The following is a 20,587-nucleotide window of genomic DNA, read 5'->3' as shown; positions in this document are numbered from 1 at the left end:
CTTGGGCTAGCAGGCTCGTTTCCAGGCAGATGTATGGGCTTTTTTATTGGGCCGGGCTATATGGGCTTTAAAATCCTTTTAGTCTGAAGATTTCTACCATGGAGTGGAACGGTTCAGTGTCGTTCCTTAAGCTGTGTCACTCTCACACTTTGGATCTGTTTGGATGGTTCAGTTTTTCATTCAGATTTTTAGAAGATACAGTTACACATATTAGAAAATGGACTAGATGCTTAGGCCTTGTTTGGTATCTAAAACAAAAACTTTTCACCCATCACATCGAATGTTTTGACACATGTATGGAGTATAAAATGTGGAAAAAAACTAATTACATAGTTTACGTGTAAATTGTGAGACGGATCTTTTAAACCTAATTGCACCATGATTTGACAATATGGGGTTACAGTAAATATTTGCCAATAATGGATTAATCAGGCTTAATAATTTTGTCTCACAGTTCCTGGCGGAATCTGCAGTTTGTTTTTTATTAGACAACGTTTAATACTTCAAATGTGTATCCGTATATCTCAAACTTCGGAAACAAGATTTATCAGTTTTAGCTTTGAACATTGGCTTATACTTTATACGTCTCAAAATAAATAAATATGAGATAGAATGAGATATTTTATAATATAATAAATTTAAATATAAAATATCACGTTTTATATTAAGTTGGTTTACATTAACACTGAGGGAGCACTTGCGATACGAATCCATCCAGTCTTATGACGAGATTGGGTTGTTTCCCATTGTTGTGAATGCGAAACACAGGGCCTTGTTCGTGAAAGAGAGTAATAAAGCAGTTCGGTACACAGCTCGGCCACCTGTCGATCTGCCAGTGGCCACACCCACAAACACCATCCGATCAAGTACCAGACGATTTAACGTAAGACAAATACGGGCCATTTAGAACGACTAACCAACACCTAAACACACACACACACGACGAGACGAGACTACGAGAGCGCGCTAATTAATTTATTAATCTCAGTAGTTAATTAGTAAGATCGATCACTCGAGGGTGGTGCCGTCGGCCTTGCGCACGGCGACCTTGAGCACGTGGTCGTCGGCGGCGCCGCCGCGGCGGAGGTCGCCCTCGCGGAGGACGCGGAAGAAGCAGGTGTCGCCGACGGCGAGGCCGTTGTCGACGCAGAACCGGTGCCACCCGTACCGGAACGCCGTGCGCTGGCCGCGCTCCCGCCTGCTGTGCTTCAGCCTCACCGTCCATGCCTCCCCGCGCATCCGCAGCACCACCTTCTCCCGCCTCGCGTACTCGTGCGCCTCCTGGAACTCCATCGGCACGTTCTGCGCCGCCGCCGCCGACGGCCGGTGGTCGGATTGGTTAGCTACTTAGCTAGCACATGGCAATCGGCAACAAGAAATGGCAGCAAAAGAAGTGGGCACGAGCTCACCAAGTACTGCGCCTGCTTGTCTTCGAGGTTGCACTGCCGCAGCGTCACGGCGAACTGCGACAGCGCCACGTCGCCGACCCCCTCCGCCGCCGCCGCCGCCGCCGCATCACTGCTGTCGCTGCTGCTGCTGCTTCCGCTCTCTGCAGGCGGAACACACAGGTATCAGTCATGCCAGAGCGAGGGCGGCGGCGGCCGGCCGCGGCGGCGAGCAATTACGTGCCGGCGGCGTCGTGGTGGCGGCGGTAGTCGCGGCGGCACATGGTCTCGTCGAAGACGGTGACGGTGAACGCGGCGGCGCCGTCGTAGCGGAAGACGAGGAAGTGGCCGTCACGCAGGTCGTGGGCGCGGGCGAACTCCTGCCAGCCGCGGCCCAGGTACACGTCGCCGCTGACGTCGTCGTCGAACACCTTCACGTCCCACGGGCGCCGCCCCTCGCCGGCGACCCGCAGCCTCGCCTCCCGGAGCTCTCGGTCCCCAAGCTCCCTCGCGAACTTGTAAGGCAGCTTCTGCACCACCACGGATCGATCAAACACACACTAGGCTGAAGCTAGAAACCCAAGAATCAACAAAAAAAAATGGTTTACCAGTTTCGTTTTGGAGGATCCGGGCAGGATGATCCTGAAGAACTCGAAGTCAGTCAAGCGAAGGTTAGCCATCTGGTCCTCCATTCTTTGGGCTAGAATTTGAAGGAGATCAGGGCAGCAAGCAGAATGGGCGAGAACTAGAAATTCAAGAACACAAAGTGCAATTGAGTCAGATCATGAGAAAGATAACTCCAAGCAAAAACAAGAAAGAAAAGTGGTGGTACATGGTGCTGATCATCACAGAACCTTACCTTTGATTCGATGTCTTCGACGATCACGCAGTTCACTTCGTGTGATGATGCAAGATAGAAGAAAAATGTGAACTTTGCTAGGCTAGCTGGACTTGTGGGTGAAGAGAGGGGAGCTACATTGAAGAGGGGGGGTGCCTAGGAACCCGGTCAAGAAATTTTTTTTAGTTATAGTTCATATATTTTCACCATATATGCACCCCTTCAATCCAAACTCAGTTACTCATATCAGTCTAAACTCGGCCTAAAGCAGATTAAAGCAAGCAGTGGCACCCCTCCCCATTTCGTTCTAGCTCCGCCCTCAATGGTTAGGTCTTTCTTCCACAAGCTCTAGCCAGTCATATTGCAACAAGTATGACTACGACATCTCTTCACCCATCCAAGCAAAAAGAAAAATGAAAAAAAAAAAAGAACAATGCAACATCTCATCGTAGGCTTTGTTAAGGGTCCTCAACCTCAAGAAGCATTTTCCATTGCCTGGCCAGAATTAGCATGACACTTTTGCCTTGCGCCACTACTGATGTGCAAATCACTTAGCTTTTTTCTGTTTGGACGGAGGGAAAAATGAAGCATATATATTGCATGCTGTAAAAGTATCAAGCATATGTGATTCTCTAAAAAGCACATGTTATTATTTCTTAATTTTCAGCTAACGAGTTATTAAATTCTTCTGTTTATATGGTTACCTCATCTAGCATAGCCAACACGGAGAAGAGAAGGTACTCTTGCTATATTCATGCTTCATAAAATGGGTATTCAATACTCATGGGTCTAGTCTTTATGTTATTTTTTCTCTTGCACCATTGGAGTTGAACTCCTGCTGATGGGTATTCAATACTCATGGGTCATGGCTTGCATTCCTTAGCAAGCAGCAGCAGTACTAAAAAGACGACCCTTACTGGTAGTAGATCAAAGATGGTGATGTACACCTAATTCATTGAATATTTGCAAAAATTACACAGTTCATTCATTAGTGTGTGTTATACATTTATTTGTCTTTTTACCAAATCAGAGTATGGGAAAAACTAATATGTACACTAGATTTACAGTTGGTCTTTTGACTAATGGGGTAAATATAAACTAAATAAAATTTCTGAAAAACTAGTTCAAATCAATGCCTTCATCCAGTGCTGTGGAACTCATCATGACATTTGAATCAATCTGTTTGTCAAATTTTTTCCTTCGGCGTGCCTCAAATTCCGTAAAGCCATCCATCTTCAACAGACAAAGAAAACAAATTATAATTGAATCAAGATTAATCAAATTACAAGAATCTGTATTAAGCTTTCATGCCACTAACTTGTTGAAACTGGTCCATCGAGATTGGATTGTCATGCAACGATATGTTCTGAAGAGCCTTGCAGTCTTTCAGTAGGTTTTGGGGAAGCTGTCAGGGAGAGTCAAAGTTCGGAGAATCTTTGCTTATTATTTTGTACGTTACAAGTTGGCAACAATGTAACCAGGATATTTCAAATCTAAATGAATAGTCATTATTCACTGACTTTGACCCTAGAGCCTCCAGGTTCAAACACAGAAGTAATCGACGAGGGAAAAGCATATTCATAAGTTCGTACCTGACGAATCTTATTCCCGTTCAATGATAGGGATTTGAGGCAAACAAGGTTACATATTGATGAAGGCACGTCTTCAATTGAATTTCCTGAAAATGTTTTCGTGAAGGTTATCTAAGATGATGCATCGAAAACGAAAACCACGATGTGCTTTGCATTTTTTTTTAAACAGCATATGAATGGTTGGATCATATTTGAGTTAGATGACAAAAGGTATCTAAAAATGGTTCTGGCATGCCTTTCCCAATGGAATATCAGGTGGTATAGCATACGAGATAGGAAAGTACGACGGCACAGAGCACTCATGTTTGTGTGTGTGTGTGTGTGTGTGTGTGTGTGTGTGTGTGTGGCAGCAGTATAGCATTAACATGGATGCATGTGAACAGGGTGCAGAGAAAATTGAAATGATATAAATGCTACCATTGCAAAAAACTGATGGACTTACCATTTGCCTGCAATTCTTCCAGGGAACTGCAACCTCCAATTGATTCAGGAAGTGCAATTAGTTTGTTGTCAGATACATTGAGTAGCAACATCTGCATCAGGAAAAAAAAAGGTTGAAAAAACAGTGATGAGCACAGCATAGTCTCCATTATTAAAACAAGTTTAAAATACTTACTAGTAAAGAAGAAACTTTACGGAATGTAACAAGCTGCGTAAATTTCATATGAGGAAATATAGAATCAAGAGTTTATTTGATTCTGAAGAGGAAAATAAAAAGAAGGAACAGCTTGTAACTCTGAAGGCATTCATGCTATACCAAAAAAAAAGTTTTGAGAAGACAAAAAAATATTTTGTGCCTAGAAAAGTTGCTTTTCAAAGATATATAAAATTTAACATCTTGAATCGAATAAGAAACTTACATTGCGCAAATCTCCTACACTCTTAGGCAGGCGTGATAAAGAATTCTGAGAAATAGAGAGTTGTTGAAGATTTGATAGAGAACCCACTGGATAGAATGGAAGAAACAAGTTAGGACTTAGAAGTGGGAAATTGTGAAGTGCAATATTGCAAAAGTCAATAAATCTCTACTAACTTGTTGCTAGGATTAAGAATATACACGTGGACAAATGATAAATATTATCTAAACATATAAATAAAGATAGCATTAGGTTTTTATGAACTAACATTCTTCAGGTAAGACAGAGATCTTATTTCTGTCAAGTGTGAGGATTTTAAGATTCCGCAGATATCCAATGTTAGCTGGGATGCTTTCAACCAAATTACCAGCCAAAACCTACAGGAACAGAAAAGAAATAGTAAACTTAAATGTCAAGCAAAGAAGAACCATTCTTAAAAATACATGTCTCTAGTAACTTGGTAAGATGAACCAAATCATGATTTCTATTAACATTAACTCTTACAAGTCTTTGCATATTCACGAGTGTGCCAACTTCCTGGGGAATCTCAGCTGCAACATAAAATATATATTTAATTGATATTTCTCAAGATATAGAAACATCTAAATACAGTGTGTGCAGTTCAATTGGATTTTTTTTCTACCCAAACTGTCAAAGAAACCCTGCAAGGTAAAAAAAATAACTTGTCGAATTGTTGCTGACTTGCTTCAAGTATATGCATTTGTTAGTGATGCCAAGTGAAAAAAAAGGGGTGTGCATAATTTTTTTCCTCTCATAATCAATCAACAGGAACCATCTGATACTGATGTGCATAATAAAAGAAAGAAAGAAGCAATGAACGACTCCAAACTAGTTTCTTCCTGACAATATATGAGAAAAAAAAAGAGAGAGAGAGAACATATTGATACTAGCATTGCAGAACTTCTAAGTATCCAGGGGTCATGGTCTAAAGTCCAAATACCTATCTTATTGTTAGTCAAATCCAGAATCCTCAGGGAATTCCCTACTTGTAGAACTTCATTTGGTACTACCTGCATGGTAACATTGACATTTAACAATTTTGGAAGAAAAGTTCAATTTCACAGTAAAAGAACCTTGTGTCTTCGTTCTTTGAAGAAAATTAAATATAAATTGGCATTGACTTGCAGGATAAATATATATTTTAGATGAGATAGTAGAACATATCACATACTGATATGAGGACAAACAAATGAATGAGAACTAACGCCAATATTAAAATGCACCTCTATCTTCTGGACATGGAACAAAGCACTAAAATCTTACAATCTGGTGAGTGTTTATTAAATATTTAGTCGCAAAAAGTACTTCCCATGCTAATTAAGAATTTAATTATTGATAGGCAGTAGCTCCATTATGCAAATAGAGGAGAAAGTACAGCAGTTGTTTTAGAGAGAGAAAGAATAAAGGGTAAGTATAAAGTGTGGAAGTGCCATGGGCAAAAAGTTTTTAACCATCAGCATTCCCTGAAACTACAGTGAAAAAGAATTGGCCAAGTTAACCCATCAGGCCATCACCATTCACCAATCACCACGTATGATTACATACTTGTAACGGCAAGATTGTGCCTTTCCTTCAGACCTCCACCTAGCAATCCCGTAGGATTAAAACACCCGCAAGCAATCCAAAAATCACACCTTTGCTTAACCTAACGCCTATGTGGCAGTAGACCCCTTCGGCTGATTAACAGAACTCCTAGGATGCATCATCATATTTGTCGTGTCATCGTGTACCCGAATCACTAAGCATCAGATGATCAGAACTCGGGAGCACCGAAATTCCTCCACGCCCCAACTAGCAGACTAGACAGAATCCCCAATGGTACTAAATTTACAGGAAAAATCAATCAACAGGAACCTTCAATCTGGCGTCGCGGAGGGCGACGATCCCGGTGGAGCGCCAGCGCGTGACGCGGCTGGCCGGCGAGTCCGCGCTCCGGCTGCTGCAGCAGCCCATCTCGCCGCCAAACTCGCTCGCTCGCGGCGCTCTCTCCCCTTCGAATTCGACGCGGGGAGGAGATTTTTTTTTTTTTTGTTCGCGGGGAGGAAGAAGAGCTTGGTCGTCTCGTCGACTTTGGTGGGATCTGTACTACTCGTCCTCTCACTGCTCGGTGGGGCCCAGCTGTCTGTCTCTACTCACCGCCTCACCGGACGGTGGCGGCCGTTTTCTGTTGCGTAAAAGCAGGCTGTACAGTTGGACAGTTGGACGACCACGGGAGAAATCGGCCAAATGTTCGACGTTTAAAGGATAAGATTGGTTTTAATAATTTTTATAACTTTGTCCACAATTTTACATCAGACATGTTCATAAATTCTAACGAGTTTACGATCTTATGATAGTACTTTTCTAAAAAAGGAAATCTACGGATAGAGATTTTCAAAACCAAACGGTTTGAGAAATTATTAATAGTTAAAATTTTAAGGTTTGACGAGGGCGCTGTCCCGGGGGCGACGCGGGACCCCCGCCCTTCTCCTCTCCCCAGCATCGCCGCCGCCTGAGCCACCGTCGGCGAAGCCAGGTGGCTGCAAGGACGGCGGCGGCGGGCTCCCTCTCCCTCGCTCGTGGTCAAACCGTACGGGACGCCGGCAAGACAGGAGCTCAGGCTTGGTGCCGGCGACGAGGAGAAGCGCTCGGCGGCGGCCAGATCCGGCACCGTGGAGGCCGGATCCGGTCCTCCATGGCGGGATCTGCTCGGCGGCAGGGTTGGAAGGTGGGTCGGGGGCGACAGCGACCTGGAGTGCTCGGCAGCAGGGTTTGGCGACGGGTCCGGGGCGGCGACGACCTGGCGTAGCTGGCGACGGGTCGTTGCCGGCGCTGGCTCCCCTAGCTGCGCACGGACGCTGTCGGGATGGCGACTGGCGGCGGGGAGGGCGACGGCGAAGGCAGGGGCGCGCGGTGCCTGGGCGGCGGTGGTTGACTCCACCGCGCCAGCGCCAGTTCAGCGAGCTGCCCCTATGTGCTTCTGATTTATGTTTGTGCTCCGCAGCTGCTATCCTCGCACTCCGCAACCGCTGTCCTCGCCGGCCCCTCAACGCCCTCCTTGCCCTCATTTCCCTCCGTTGCCGCTTCCTTGCCGGTGCGGGCGAGAAGGTCTAGGAGCAGCCGCACTTGGCTCCGGTGACCTGCTCGGTAGGCTAGCCAGCTACCTTGGCATATGCAAGCCTGCAGTTTGGGCTTGGGGAGAGAGGGCGAAAGCTGTGCACCCCCCGGTTGTGCGATCGACGGCGACGCCTTTTGGTGCCGTATACCTCCCTGGAAGCGTTGATTTTAGTCTCCCCAACCAAACCTGCAACCATCTGCCCGGTGCTCTTTTCGTCGATGGTGGCGTCCGTGGATGTCACTTTCCTTGCTGAAGGCATCGACGCAAGCGTGCCCCCTCCTGCTTCGCCCTTTTGCTCTCCAAGCTTCTAATCTTGTGCCAATTCCCGTTGTCTCCCATTGATGTCCTTCTTCCTTGTGGAATTCCCCTCCTCAGCCATCTCCCTTTATGTCCAACTCCATGTTCGTCTCCATCCATTCCTTGGGATGTCCTCTATCACATTGCTTCGCTGCCTTCCCTCTTTTGAGGCTTCCTTCCCTCAATGGACGTTGGAAGGCGTGAAGCCAACAAGCAATTCGTTTTAGCCTGATCAAAGACGACTCCATGTAGGCGGCTCTGGGCCGCAACCTTCAGTGCCTCTCCCCCCTCTGGGGCTTCCTTCCCCCAAAGGGCGTTGGCGGGCACTGTTCTAGCTGCAACAAGAAAATGTTTGGATTCTTGAAGGCTTCATGCGGGTGGTCTAGTACTTCCATAGCCTTTTGGTCACCACTTTCCCCTGCCGGCATGCTCATGACACTCTGCCCTTTGGCGCAGCGTTCTGGATTCCAAGGCTGCTTGAGGATTTGTTTGTTGTTGATCTAGGAAGTTAGCTTTTAGGCGGTTATGGTTTGTGACTAGGTGATTTTGCAGGAAAAACGTCTTTGGTTTCCTCGGAGGGCCACCTTTTCTCTCTGTTGTTTTTCTCTTCTTTGTGTTTCCCTGTGTATCCTCTACTACTATCCTCCAGGGCACCTGCGCTTGTGTAGGCCGAGCTTGCCCTGTGTAATTTCGTTTGACTTAATATATTCAGGTGGGGAAACTCTCCCCCCCCGGTTGATTCAGTCAAAAAAAGGTTTGATTAAATCTTACTCCAAACATCAAATATTTATTACGAAGAAAGAGAGAGAGTATGTGTGCGCAAAGAAATTGTTCCCTCCATTTCATATTATAAATCGTTTGATTTTTCCTTAATTAAACTTTATTAAGTTTAATCAATTTTATAAAAAAATAACATCATCTAAAGTATACTCCCTCCGTCCCAGAATATAAGAAGTTTTATAGTTGTACGCGGTTATTAAGAAAATATATAGAAGTGAATGGTGGAGGGTTGTGATTGGATGGGTAATGAAGGTATGTGGGAAAATTGAATGGTGAAGGGTTATGATTGGTTGGGAAGAGAATATCGATGGAGAAGTTGTTATATTTTTGAAGAAATCCTGATGGTTAAATGTTGTTATATTTTAGGACAGAGGGAATACCAAATTAGTTTCATTAAAGAGAAAATCTACTATATGCTACTGAGTTTGTCTCAATTCAACGATTTGCCATCAACATTGTCTATTTCTATAATATACCGGTGACTTTACCAATTGTTTTACAATATGCCACTAGTCTATACATTTTTTTATAAAATGCCCAAAATACCCTTAAAGACATACTATGTTAACAATTGTTTTTTATCTCATTAGAAGTTTCAAAAAAATATGAAATTTTTTGTGTTGCCTTTTTATACAACATGGAGGTTTGTATATAAGTTTCATGTTTTTTTTTGATATTTTTATTTTCTAAAACAATATATTTTTGTGTAGAATTAAAGAGAGAAATTACTTACACAAAAGATAATAGCATAAAAATAACTTATATAGCATATCAAAGATGATTTATATTAAAAATAACAACACAAAAAAGTATTTTATATAGCATATAACTGATAATTTATATTACAAAAAAAATATAAATGAAAAAAATCTTAAAACTTGTATTACAAACTTTCATATCGTGTAAGGAGGCCAAATAAAAAATTTCATATTTTTTCCAAACTTCTAATGAGATAAATCAATTGTCAACGTTATATGACTATAAGGGTATTTTAGGTATTTTTGAAAAAGATCTCCAGCCCAATAGCGTATTGTAGACTAATTGGTAAAGTCGCCGGTATATTGTAGAATGAGATAATGTCAGTGGCATATTGTTGAACTGAGATAAACTCAGTGGTGTACACTAGATTCTCTCTTCATTAAACCTCACATTGAATATATTTGTTTATGTTGAAAATACTACTATTATGCTTTTTTTTATAAATTGGAGAGTTTGATCTAGAAAAAAAAAAGTCAAACGTCTTGAAATATGAAACGAAATAAGTAGTCATCAATTTAAGCCCGATATACACTCGTTTGGTAATCGGTCCAAATTTTTAGTTATGAAACATTTTAACATTTCAGTTTGTGATTCATATGGTTTCATACTTCCTTCACGTTCCGTGGATCCGCCGCCATCTCCCGGCGCCGGCGCCGGCGCCGCACATCCTCCAGCAGCGCGCCGACGGCGTCGTACGACGACCCGCCCACCTCGACGGCGCGGCGCGCGCGCTCGCCGACCTCCTCCGCCCGCCGCCGCATCGCCTCGTCAGCCATGGCGGCGCGCACCCTCTCCGCCACCTTCTCCCTGCCCACCACCACCCCGCCGGACTCCTCGCCTCCCCACACGTACCCCCTCTCCGCGCCGACGCCGGCGCCCGTGCCGGCGAGCCCGACCACCAGCGCCTCGTTGTAGAACTGCTCCGCGAACACCGGCCACGCCAGCACCGGCACCCCGGCCGCCGCCGCCTCCGTCACCGCGCCCCACCCGCAGTGCGTCACGAACGCGCCCACCGCCGCGTGCCTCAGCACCGCCACCTGCGGCGCCCACCCCGCGATCACGTGGCCGCGGCCGGACGACACGGCGGCGTGCACGACGTCCGGGAGCAGCGGCGCCGCCGACGCGTTCTTGCCCCCGACGACCCACACGAAGTTCACGCCGGAGCCCGCGAGCCCCGCGCCGAGCTCCGCGACCTGCTCGTCCGGGAACCGGGTGAGGCTGCCGAAGCAGACGTACACCACCGACCGCGCGGGCTTCTCGTCGAGCCACGCCAGCGCGCGCGCGGCGTCCGTGGCGGCGCACGGTTCCCCGCCGCGCCCGCGCTCCATGACGTCGTCGCCGTCGCCGTTGACGAGACAGACCGGCCCGACGGCGAACACGGGCTTCCTCGTCTCCTTCTCGTAGTGCTCGATGTACCTCTGCTCTAGGTCGGCGAAGGAGTTGACCACCCACCCCGTCGTGGCGCGCTCGCCGTCGAACATTCGGTTCAAGAACTCCCGCGAGTGCGCGCCGGGGAGGGTCGCCTCGGCGAGCCTCGACTTGGTGAGCCGCACCGCGTCGGGGAGGCCCGGCACGAGGAACGGCTCGTCGTCCGACGCGACGCCGTCCTGCGGGGCGTGGAGCAGCAGTGCTCGCTGCACCGAGAGCGCGAAGCACCCCGTCCCCGTGAACGCGTACCGCGGGACGCGGAGCTCGGCCGCCGCGGTGGCAGCCCACGGGAGGACGCCGTCGAACACCACGGCGTCGGCGGGTCTGCGCCGCAGGAGGTCGGCGAAGAGCGGCGCGAGGAGGTCGACGGCGACGGCGAAGGGCCCCGCGAGCTCGCGGCTGGGGAGGTCGTCGGCGCTCTCGTGGCCGCCCGTGAGCCCCGCGGCCTCGGCGGGCAGGGCGAGCGCGTGGACGCGGATCCGTGATCCCGCGGCGGCGGCGCGGGCGACGGCGCCGCCGAGCCTGGCGGCGTTGGCGCGCGTGAGGACGAGCGTCGCGTCGGCGCCGCGGGACGCGAAGAGGCGCGCGAGGTCGCACATCGGCAGCGCGTGCCCCGGCGTCGGGAACGGGATGAAGTACACGCGCGGTGCCGCATTCTCCGGCGACTGCATGGCGGCACCGACCCGCTCGGCTACCGGCGGCGAGGGAGGTGGTGGCGACGGCGAGGTGTGGTCTTGGCCAGGATGGGGGGTATATAATAGACTTCTTGTACAGACAAAGAAGGTGCGCCACGAGAGCGCGGGAAACGCGATTTTCACGTAGGCTTTGCAGTACGAGTCTGTCTCCGAATGAGTTAACCGTTTTATTAGCCTTTTTATCTTTTAGGCAGTTAATTAAGCTACTACTAAGCTAGTGAATTCGTTAAACAACATGACATGCTTATGGCATTTCTTGGCTAAGTTGGCTCGTACCGACAGGTAACAGCACGAAAGGGTTGTATCCTGCTCTAGCCTTCTGTTAAGCTTTTGCCATGATCAAAGATTCAAAGGTAGCTTCAGTATTCAAGTAACGGTTTTGCTATGATCCATCGTTTAGGCATCCCCTAGCCAAAACCACCCAACCAATTACTACAAACTCACTCTAGATTACATCCTCTTGTGGCGGCGTCCTAACTAGTCTCTACAAGCTGGCCATGTCGGAGGGCCTAAGGGGAGAGGAGTTCCATTCTTCTCTCTCACCCTCTCTCCTTAACTCCTGAATACTTGGATAGAGCGGACCCTCTCTCCTTAACTCCTGAATACTTGGATAGAGCGGGGCTTTGTGTTGATTGTAAGAGTTGGGTTTTGGGCGATCCCGACCGTGTTTTCTTTGTTGGCCTAGCGGAGGTCGGCCACGGTTATTGGTGGCCGGTCCGGTGCTAGCCTTCTCCTTGTTCAGTATTTGGCATTGTCGGTGTGTGGGTGGTGGTATATTTTTCCCTTTTTCCTAGTTACAACCTCCAGGGTTGTAATCTTGTAATTTTTCTTCTGCTCTATCAATAGAACTTCGCACCGTCTTATGCGAGTCGTTCAAAAAATATTATAACTTGTATATAATTATAATATAATATGTATGTAACTTTTTATGTATTTTTAATCCGTTAGATTTACTTTAAGATTCTGCAAGCGGGAAAGGAAAAAATCATAGCGCAACCATGGGTGATGCAATTTGGTCATGTGTACTCCTTTAGTGGAAATAATGTGTTAAACAAATTATATTATAGTTATGTGTAAGTTACATTGTAATTATATTACAATTTTAATATTTACATTGGTAATCCCTTTCAATAATACTTTGCTATACCTGGATGAGTTAACGTTTTTATGTAATCAATTAATTTAAGTTGTTAAGCAGCAGGACATGCCTAACGCATTTCTTGGTTCTTACCAACAACATGAGAAGGGTTGCGTTCTGCTATAGCATTCTGTTAGCGTTTGCAATGATCAAAGCCAGCTTCAGTATTTCATCAACGCTGTTTGATTACATTTCCAAACAGTTGTAGTACTGATCACTTTTGCTACAGATCACACTCTCTATATTTCAGTTACTACCTCAGTTTTTTAAATACTTGATACCATTAACTTTCTGACAAATGTTTGACCATTCGTCTTATTTAAATTCTTTTGTGTAAATATAAAAAAAATATGCCACACTTAAAAAACATTTTAGCATAAATCAAGTCGCAATAAAATGAATAATAATTACATAAACTTTTTAATATGACAAATGATTATACGTATCTAAAACAACAACAACATTACATATTAAAAAAGGGAGGAAATATGTGACTAGATAAATTCAGTAGATTCAGAAAACCTTTTGCTGCAACGAAAAAAAAAAAGCTAGGTGCGAATTGTGGTGGGCCTATGCCCCTCGAGTCGGCTTCGGGTGGCCCGGCCGGCCGGAGATAGCGAAGCTGGCCTGCTCGTTAGCCCGCCCCCAATGCGGCCCACGTAAATCCTGACAATCGCGACAGATAACCGTTTTCATGTTAACTAGGTCAAAAGTTAAACAAACCGTTGACAAACCATACTTTACAATAATGTCAAAATGTTCAATACAAACTCATGATTATCTGTAGTACGCTGTACACATTAGTCGTTGTTACCTTGCGAGATCAACCGTCTTCCAAGAGTTGCCTGTGCAAATTTGACGTGCTCGCTAGTCGCTAGTTGCCCGTCCATGTGCTAATAAAAAAGAAATTGGTGCGGTCTTTGGCACGTTAGCTAGTTAGCCCGTCCCATACTGTATACATATGAATATGTACATGGATTCGTGTATGAATCTATTGGCAATCTAAAACGTCATATAACGTGAAACAGATAAAGTATTTAACAGAGCTTATTAATGATACTTTTGTTATCATTTTCCTTTTAGATAATTTTATTTTCATTTTATTTTTTTAGGAAACACAATTTTATTTTCTAGTGTAACTTACAGCACATAGTATTTACCTCAAGATTTACAATATCCACATATTGTGGTGAGATTTATTGTATTTGAAAAAAAATGATAATAGTTTCCACTCTAAGTTTTTATTTAAAAGTATAAATGAAGCACACAAGTAAATTGGTGTATGATTAACATGTTAAATGTATATGAGACTGTTTAGTAGAATTCCAACTCCTAAATTTAGGTTTAGAAGTTAGATCTAAAGCAGAGTTATGGAACAGCTTAAATCCAGCTCCATCTCTATAGTTCAGTCTTGTTTGGCACCATTTCAGCTCTGAAGCCCAGCCAAATGAACTGAGAAGTGGAGCTAGGTTTCGACTGCTCCATAACTCCACTCTAAACCCACATTGTAAAGCTAAATTTAGGGGTTAGAGCTCTACCACATACCTACTCCCTCCGTCTCAAAAAAAAAAGATAAACCCTAGGTTTCCGTGTCCAACGTTTGACCGTCCGTTTTATTTGAAAAAAAATTAAAAAGACAAAGCACGCATAAAGTATTAATCATGCTTTATCTTCTAACAACAATAAAAATATTAATAATAAAAAAAATTTATATAATACAGACAATCAAACGTTACACGGAAAGCCATGGTTTATTTTCTTTTGGATGGATGGAGTAAAATACTGTATTCCGCTCCGGTTCGGCGACACTCCACGTTCCAGTCGTCGCAGTCCCGGTGCGCGGCGGCCAACCGGCCAACCCACCGACGCGGCAGGCAGCGAGTCAGTGTGCGTGCGGCTGTGCGGGGGGAGTGCGAGTGCCCATCCGCCCACTCCACTCCACTCCACTCCCCTCTCCCGCACTTCCATCCCCAACCCCGCCCCCGCCGCGGCGCCACCTTCCCCCTCTCCTCTTCTCTCTCTCTCTCTCATATGGTCTCCCGCGGCGCGCCCCGCTACTGTCCATCCTAGCGCGGAGCCGCAGCTTCCCCACACGTCCATGGCCGCCGCCGCCGCCGCCCCCCGGTTCTTGCCCGTCCGCCCGCTCTTTCTCCTCCTCCTCCTCCTCGTCCTGGCCGGCGTCGCAAGCGGCAAGACGGTCAAGAGGGACGGTACGTAGCTGGCTGCTCCGCTCATCCTTCTCTGCACTTCTTTTTTTTTTTTTCTTTTCCCCCCGTGAATTGAGCGAGTGATACTGGTCTCGTGATGCGCGATTCCGCGACATGGAATTTGGGAAAGATTTGGTTTCTTTGGCCGTTCCCTGCTGGAGATCTGACCATCTGGTGCCTTGCATTCTTTTATGCTCATGGCTGTGAATTGGGCACCTGCTCGATCGGTTAGCTGCCTCATTTGGGGTGTGTAGCATTGGGATCTGTTGTTGGCTTGTGTCTTAGATGTCTAAATTACTCTGTGATTGTATACATGTGACTATCTAGTTTTGCCATTTCCTAGCTGTATACTAATTAGGCTCCACACTGACACTGCATCAGGTGGAGAGGTTTATCTCTTCATAGAGACATGGATATTAGTCTGACTTAACAATGTTTGGCGGCCTTTGAGTAATTTCATGGTTCGTAGAATGTTGGAACCGACTGAAAGAAAACAATTTTTTTATGCTGCAGTGAAAGCATTGAATGAGATCAAATCTTCGTTAGGATGGAGAGTTGTCTACTCATGGGTTGGTGATGACCCTTGCGGGCATGGTGATCTGCCCCCCTGGTCTGGTGTGACCTGTTCTCAGCAAGGAGATTACAGAGTTGTCACCGAACTGTAAGAAACACGTCTTCAATTTCTTGATCTTAAAATTTTCTGCTGACATACATAAGGATCTGTAAGGATTTTTAGATTGTTATGTATTGCCTTTTCTATGTGAAAGAATACAAATCTGCTCGTAGATAGATTGTTTCCGAGTGGGGAAAAACATTTGTCACTTATGGTCTCCAAGGTCAAAACTTTTGTCTTGCTTGGCTGCTCCAACATCCGAAACACTCTTTTACTCCCTAGTTAATTAAAAGTGCAATGATATTTCTTGCTTGCTGATTTGATGTGGAAACTAGCTGATTAAGTCCTTTATCTTCATGCTGTAGCTGTCTGAGGAATCTTAGTAAAAGGCTCAAAGCTACACAAAATTCATAATTTTAATAGTTTCTTGCTGAGTCTTAAATATGCAACCTCAACCTGAAGAACTGTACCTGACCATGCTTTCTTGTGTATGCCAGATATAAAGCTTTGGTGTATGAGGCCATAAAATGGATTAGAAAATCCTCTTACATGATGCCATTTCGTTCCTTAAATTTCTTTTCTGTAAATGCTTTGAAATAGTTGGCAAGAATAATTCTTAACTGTTCTAATACCAATGGCTGCTGCATATGGATCTCAACTCTATTAACCGCAAAATCATGCAACTTATGTTAAGCTATATTATATGTTTGTTGATGTACAAATCTGAGTAACTATATTGCTTATCTTATTTCAGTGAAGTCTATGCTGTATCAATAGTCGGTCCTTTCCCTACAGCAGTTACAAACCTTTTGGATTTAAAAAGATTGTAAGTATGTTTTCCTTGTCACCACTGCTTTGTTCCCGTATTATGTACAATTATCTTGAGGTGCATGTGTTGGTACTTTGTAATTATTTGGTGCAACCTGAGTGGAGTTAATGTTATTGTCTAATTAGTTACCTTCTTTGCAACGATAATAAATTATACGTTTCTGGTCTTTTAGAGTTTTAGTACAACCATCAGCGAAATTACAATAGAACACATCTGTGCAGATGTATGCGCTCTTGTAAATTTATGTTTCCATGTAATAGGCTGTGTCATGAAAAATGGATTTAGAGAGAACATTAGCCATAATAGAAGAATTAATTTATTCTTTAAATCACTTCAGCTTATAAAATATGGAGCTTTTATATTGCTTGAGTTGCAGAATTCTATGTACAAACAGTTTCTTCCATTTGCATATTGCAGCGGATATATTTGAGTAGTATTTTATTTTCCCAAAAAAACTATACAAGACCAATTCTTCTATAAAACAAGTACCTTAAAGGGTGTAAGTATCTTTGTAATTTGACCATATCTTGCATATTTAAGCAATCCTTTAAACCATGTGAATAATGACTACTCCAACTACAGGGATCTACACAATAACAAGTTGACAGGGCCCATTCCCCCACAGATTGGACGGCTGAAACACCTCAGGATATTGTAAGTATGGATTGTCTTTGTGTATGCAGAGCTAGATTAAGATATGCTTGTCATCCTGAGAATAGATACTGGCTCTGGAAAACATTTTAATTTGTGATGCATAAACCATACTTGTTTATGCTCTTTATTCCTCAGCCTCAGATAATACTTTATTGAATCAATATTACTATGTTGGTTATTGGCTAGATAGCTGCCTGTTCTTGAGTACAGATTCTATTCAGCTAATCAAATTGTCTCATGTTCTTAGGAACCTGAGGTGGAATAAGCTTCAGGATGTGCTCCCACCTGAAATTGGTGAACTGAAGAAACTGACACATTTGTAAGTTCTTTTTCTTTTTGGAATTCTTGAGTTTATATGGAAATAATACTTCATTTTTTGTGCCTCTAATTGCCATTGAAAATATGCAGATATTTGAGCTTCAATAACTTCAAAGGTGAAATTCCTGTGGAGCTTGCAAACCTACCAGAACTGCGCTATCTGTATCTTCATGAGAACCGCTTTACTGGGAGGATCCCTCCTGAACTTGGAACTCTCAAGAACCTTCGTCACCTGTAAACATCCATCCCAGATCCTTTTACTGCCCCCCAACTATTGACATGCTTGTCTATTGAGTTGTCTTACTGAATGCTGAATTCCATTTTTGCAGGGATGTTGGTAACAACCACTTGATAGGCACCCTCAGGGATTTAATTGGCAATGGGAATGGTTTCCCCTCCCTCAGAAATCTGTAAGCAGATTTTTTACAAGCTACCATATCCATTCCTTCTCTCCTGAATGGCAAATGCTGTCTTCCTAAGCTTACTGTAAACTGTGTTCTACAGGTATCTTAACAATAATGATTTGACTGGCGTTCTGCCAGACCAGATTGCAAATTTGACAAACCTCGAGATACTGTAAGTTTTCTTAAACTTTGCTGTCAACACTGTATCAAGACCCTGTAACCATCACGTCATTCTTTTACATATGTATACTCTGCAGGCACTTGTCTAATAATAGGCTGATTGGATCGATATCACCAAAGCTAGTTCATATTCCAAGATTGACCTATTTGTGAGCTTTACTGCTTCGATTTCTATATTTATGTAAAGTGAAATATTTGATCAGCTTGGGTCTGATATGTCATATGTCTCATTTTACAATGGTTTTACAGATACTTGGACAATAACAACTTCATTGGGAGGATTCCTGAAGGATTATACAAACATCCATTTTTGAAGGAGCTGTAAGCTGGCTTTAGAATTTCTACTCTCACGACATTATTATTTCATACTTGAATCTGCTCTGTTTTAGGTTTACTTAGGCGCGCACTTTTTTTTTTTTTTGATGCAGGTACATTGAAGGAAACCAATTTAGACCAGGAAGCAGATCAAAAGGAACGCACAAGGTGCTTGAATTACCTGATGCTGACATCTTAGTTTAACAACTGTTTATTCTGTGACGATAGCAGAGCGGCTACCGTTCTACATCTCCTCAGCATGCACCAACAAAAATGTATGCATGTTTTTAGGATATATACGATATATGTATCAGTAGTACAGACACTGTGTTTCTCACAGCACTGTTCGAGGACAAGTTCACACACACAAAAGGCCACTTGCAAACCAGAAAAAGAAAAAAAAATTGTAAAGTTCAGAGCACTGCTGCTATCCTGTCATCCAAGAGTATGTTTTCATTAGATGAGTGTACAGGTTGTATTGCATTTCTTGTAACTTAGTACTACTGTGTAATGGAGATGCAGTTCAGCTGTATTGCCAGCACATTTGCATGGCACCGACAGTCCTGGTGTAATGTAACCAGTGTGCTCAATGATATTTTTTCTTATACCACTGGACATGATCTGGCCTTTTGGAAGCAAATTTAGGGCCATGACTAATCGAAATCATAGGCATGTGGGGAGGAGAATATGCCAATAATAACAGGCTGGATCTGCCTATACGAGGGAGCACTCTTATTATGAGCTAACGCTCTTGAACCCTTTCAATTTCATATCTACAGAAAAAAAAGCCAGAAAATAAATGTTTTTTTAAAAACAATTTTACAAGAGATTAATTATATATAAAAAAGAATTGGGCCATGCACTCATGATGAGGAAAAAAAACTGAAGTGAAATCTAGGAAAAATTGTGTGGTGTAGGAGTACAAACTAGCAGTCTAGTACCATGTCATCTCCAGGCGCCTCCAGTGCAGAAAAAAAAAACTGACATGTTTATAAGCTCAGTTTGATTGGATGAGTGTTGCAGTAAGGAATACTGTCAAGGGCACATGCATTTCTTACACCATTTAGCATGACACCTCTGCTGGGATGAGTGGTCCATACTGCATCTGGTACCTCTGCTCCCTTTCAAGCTCAAACTATGATGCTTTTTCAAGGGTTATGTTGTTGCTAGTAAATAAAGGATATGAAATAGGTTTGATGAAATGTAAAATACTTGTCCTGATTGATGTCGCCAATGTAGCATGGTTAGATTGTGCTGCCACCCTATCCAATACCTTGGTACATGATGCCAAATGTTTGCTGCATTGCTGGAACCAATGTACTGCCAATGTAAATCCAACACTGTTATTTTGTACCCTATGAAAAGTTCCTGTCCTGTTCTCTGAATTGCTGTGTGTTTAGCCCCCGCACTATTGATCTGTTTGCCACAAGCAAAGTTTTTCTTTTCTTTTCTCTTCAGTTCTTCTCCCCACATGAAGTGTCACTGTCCAGTGTTCACCCCCAAAATGGTTCTTGTTTGTGCTATTTTGCTGTTCCCATGTAAGCAAAGCCTGTGCTATATTTTGCTGGATCATATGAGCTACTCCCATGGAGTAGTATGTTTCAGACTTGGAGATGTCCTAGTCTCCCATGCTTCCAAGCACATCTGCACATGGAGAAACATTCACCACCTATGATTAAAAAGGGCAAGAACTCACTGAAGACAAATGCTTCATGAGCAAAGTGAAATTTTCTGTTTCAAAATATGAACAAATAGCTAAGCCATGTTCATACCACAGTGCCAGAGGCTTGTGACACATCCTGCATTCTTCAGATGCTGCCCTCAGGCATGTGGCCCATCTAATGACTAGCGGCTCAATCATACTTTGCAGGATAGTCAATTGTGCAGGCTTTTACACTGGTTTTGCAAGATGTTCAGTACTTGCAAAATGAACAGTTACTTGATGTTGCATGATTGAATCTTGAAAGAGAAAAATATGTGATTATATGATTATGTATCCATGGATCATATCTAATTGCAAGGTTCAGGAAAATCTCTTTTACATAAAATAGAAATTTAGAAAATTAGGGCAGTGTTGAGGTGTTAGGTTCACCGACACCGTTAGGGGGTGATGTCTGCTAAGATTTTTGTGTGGTTATGTTCCTTCCATTATAGCTGTCAATTGTCACCTTATTAAAATC

The 20,587-nt window shown here is 44.1% G+C and overlaps 4 protein-coding genes across 6 annotated transcripts; 1 reads left to right on the top strand and 3 right to left on the bottom strand.

Moving 5' to 3' along the window:
- Positions 1–703: 703 nt before the first annotated feature.
- LOC127765167 (B3 domain-containing protein Os03g0212300) lies at positions 704–2,538 on the bottom strand. 2 transcript variants are annotated; one of them, XM_052290011.1, is made up of 5 exons: positions 2,245–2,538; positions 1,994–2,130; positions 1,626–1,912; positions 1,410–1,545; positions 704–1,302 (listed from the first exon to the last, which is right to left on the bottom strand). In XM_052290011.1, exons 2-5 carry the CDS (start codon positions 2,075–2,077, stop codon positions 1,009–1,011), a joined length of 801 nt encoding a protein of 266 aa, XP_052145971.1. In that variant the 5' UTR covers positions 2,078–2,130; positions 2,245–2,538; the 3' UTR covers positions 704–1,008. The 2 variants fall into 2 exon arrangements, with proteins under 2 accessions (XP_052145971.1, XP_052145970.1); XM_052290010.1 differs by having other exon boundaries at positions 1,626–1,915; positions 2,245–2,532.
- Positions 2,539–3,131: 593 nt separating this feature from the next.
- On the bottom strand, positions 3,132–6,796 carry LOC127765166 (plant intracellular Ras-group-related LRR protein 7). 2 transcript variants are annotated; one of them, XM_052290008.1, is made up of 10 exons: positions 6,548–6,796; positions 5,634–5,703; positions 5,177–5,223; positions 4,941–5,049; positions 4,676–4,761; positions 4,432–4,464; positions 4,258–4,348; positions 3,816–3,901; positions 3,542–3,628; positions 3,132–3,456 (listed from the first exon to the last, which is right to left on the bottom strand). In XM_052290008.1, exons 1-10 carry the CDS (start codon positions 6,644–6,646, stop codon positions 3,343–3,345), a joined length of 822 nt encoding a protein of 273 aa, XP_052145968.1. In that variant the 5' UTR covers positions 6,647–6,796; the 3' UTR covers positions 3,132–3,342. The 2 variants fall into 2 exon arrangements, with proteins under 2 accessions (XP_052145968.1, XP_052145969.1); XM_052290009.1 differs by lacking the exon at positions 4,432–4,464 and having other exon boundaries at positions 3,133–3,456; positions 6,548–6,790.
- A 3,012-nt stretch (positions 6,797–9,808) lies between these two features.
- Positions 9,809–11,791, bottom strand: LOC127768453 (UDP-glucose flavonoid 3-O-glucosyltransferase 7-like). Its single transcript, XM_052294032.1, has one exon. It carries the CDS (start codon positions 11,723–11,725, stop codon positions 10,229–10,231), a length of 1,497 nt encoding a protein of 498 aa, XP_052149992.1. The 5' UTR covers positions 11,726–11,791; the 3' UTR covers positions 9,809–10,228.
- Positions 11,792–14,835: 3,044 nt separating this feature from the next.
- Positions 14,836–19,022, top strand: LOC127765036 (probable leucine-rich repeat receptor-like protein kinase At1g35710). The gene is made up of 11 exons (XM_052289833.1): positions 14,836–15,097; positions 15,608–15,755; positions 16,462–16,533; positions 17,119–17,190; positions 17,438–17,509; positions 17,599–17,742; positions 17,838–17,918; positions 18,013–18,084; positions 18,170–18,241; positions 18,342–18,413; positions 18,521–19,022. The coding sequence occupies exons 1-11, from the start codon at positions 14,986–14,988 to the stop codon at positions 18,609–18,611; spliced, it is 1,008 nt and encodes a 335-aa protein (XP_052145793.1). The 5' UTR covers positions 14,836–14,985; the 3' UTR covers positions 18,612–19,022.
- The last annotated feature ends 1,565 nt before the right edge of the window (positions 19,023–20,587 follow it).

This window comes from Oryza glaberrima, chromosome 3 (assembly GCF_000147395.1).
Source record: "Oryza glaberrima chromosome 3, OglaRS2, whole genome shotgun sequence".
NCBI lineage: Eukaryota > Viridiplantae > Streptophyta > Magnoliopsida > Poales > Poaceae > Oryza > Oryza glaberrima.
This window is presented reverse-complemented; position numbering and strand designations above follow the sequence as displayed.

Coding starts and splice junctions, on each gene's coding strand:
- LOC127765167 (XM_052290010.1), bottom strand. CDS start 2,077: ATGGAGGACCAGATGGCTAACCTTCGCTTGACTGACTTCGAGTTCTTC. Junction 1,546..1,625: donor CACCACGACGCCGCCGGCAC/GTAATTGCTCGC, acceptor GCCTGCAGAGAG/CGGAAGCAGCAGCAGCAGCG. Junction 1,303..1,409: donor ACAAGCAGGCGCAGTACTTG/GTGAGCTCGTGC, acceptor GCGGCGGCGCAG/AACGTGCCGATGGAGTTCCA.
- LOC127765166 (XM_052290008.1), bottom strand. CDS start 6,646: ATGGGCTGCTGCAGCAGCCGGAGCGCGGACTCGCCGGCCAGCCGCGTC. Junction 5,050..5,176: donor TCGTGAATATGCAAAGACTT/GTAAGAGTTAAT, acceptor CTGTTCCTGTAG/GTTTTGGCTGGTAATTTGGT. Junction 3,629..3,815: donor ACGGGAATAAGATTCGTCAG/GTACGAACTTAT, acceptor TCTCCCTGACAG/CTTCCCCAAAACCTACTGAA.
- LOC127768453 (XM_052294032.1), bottom strand. CDS start 11,725: ATGCAGTCGCCGGAGAATGCGGCACCGCGCGTGTACTTCATCCCGTTC.
- LOC127765036 (XM_052289833.1), top strand. CDS start 14,986: ATGGCCGCCGCCGCCGCCGCCCCCCGGTTCTTGCCCGTCCGCCCGCTC. Junction 17,743..17,837: donor CTCAAGAACCTTCGTCACCT/GTAAACATCCAT, acceptor CCATTTTTGCAG/GGATGTTGGTAACAACCACT. Junction 18,242..18,341: donor ATTCCAAGATTGACCTATTT/GTGAGCTTTACT, acceptor ATGGTTTTACAG/ATACTTGGACAATAACAACT.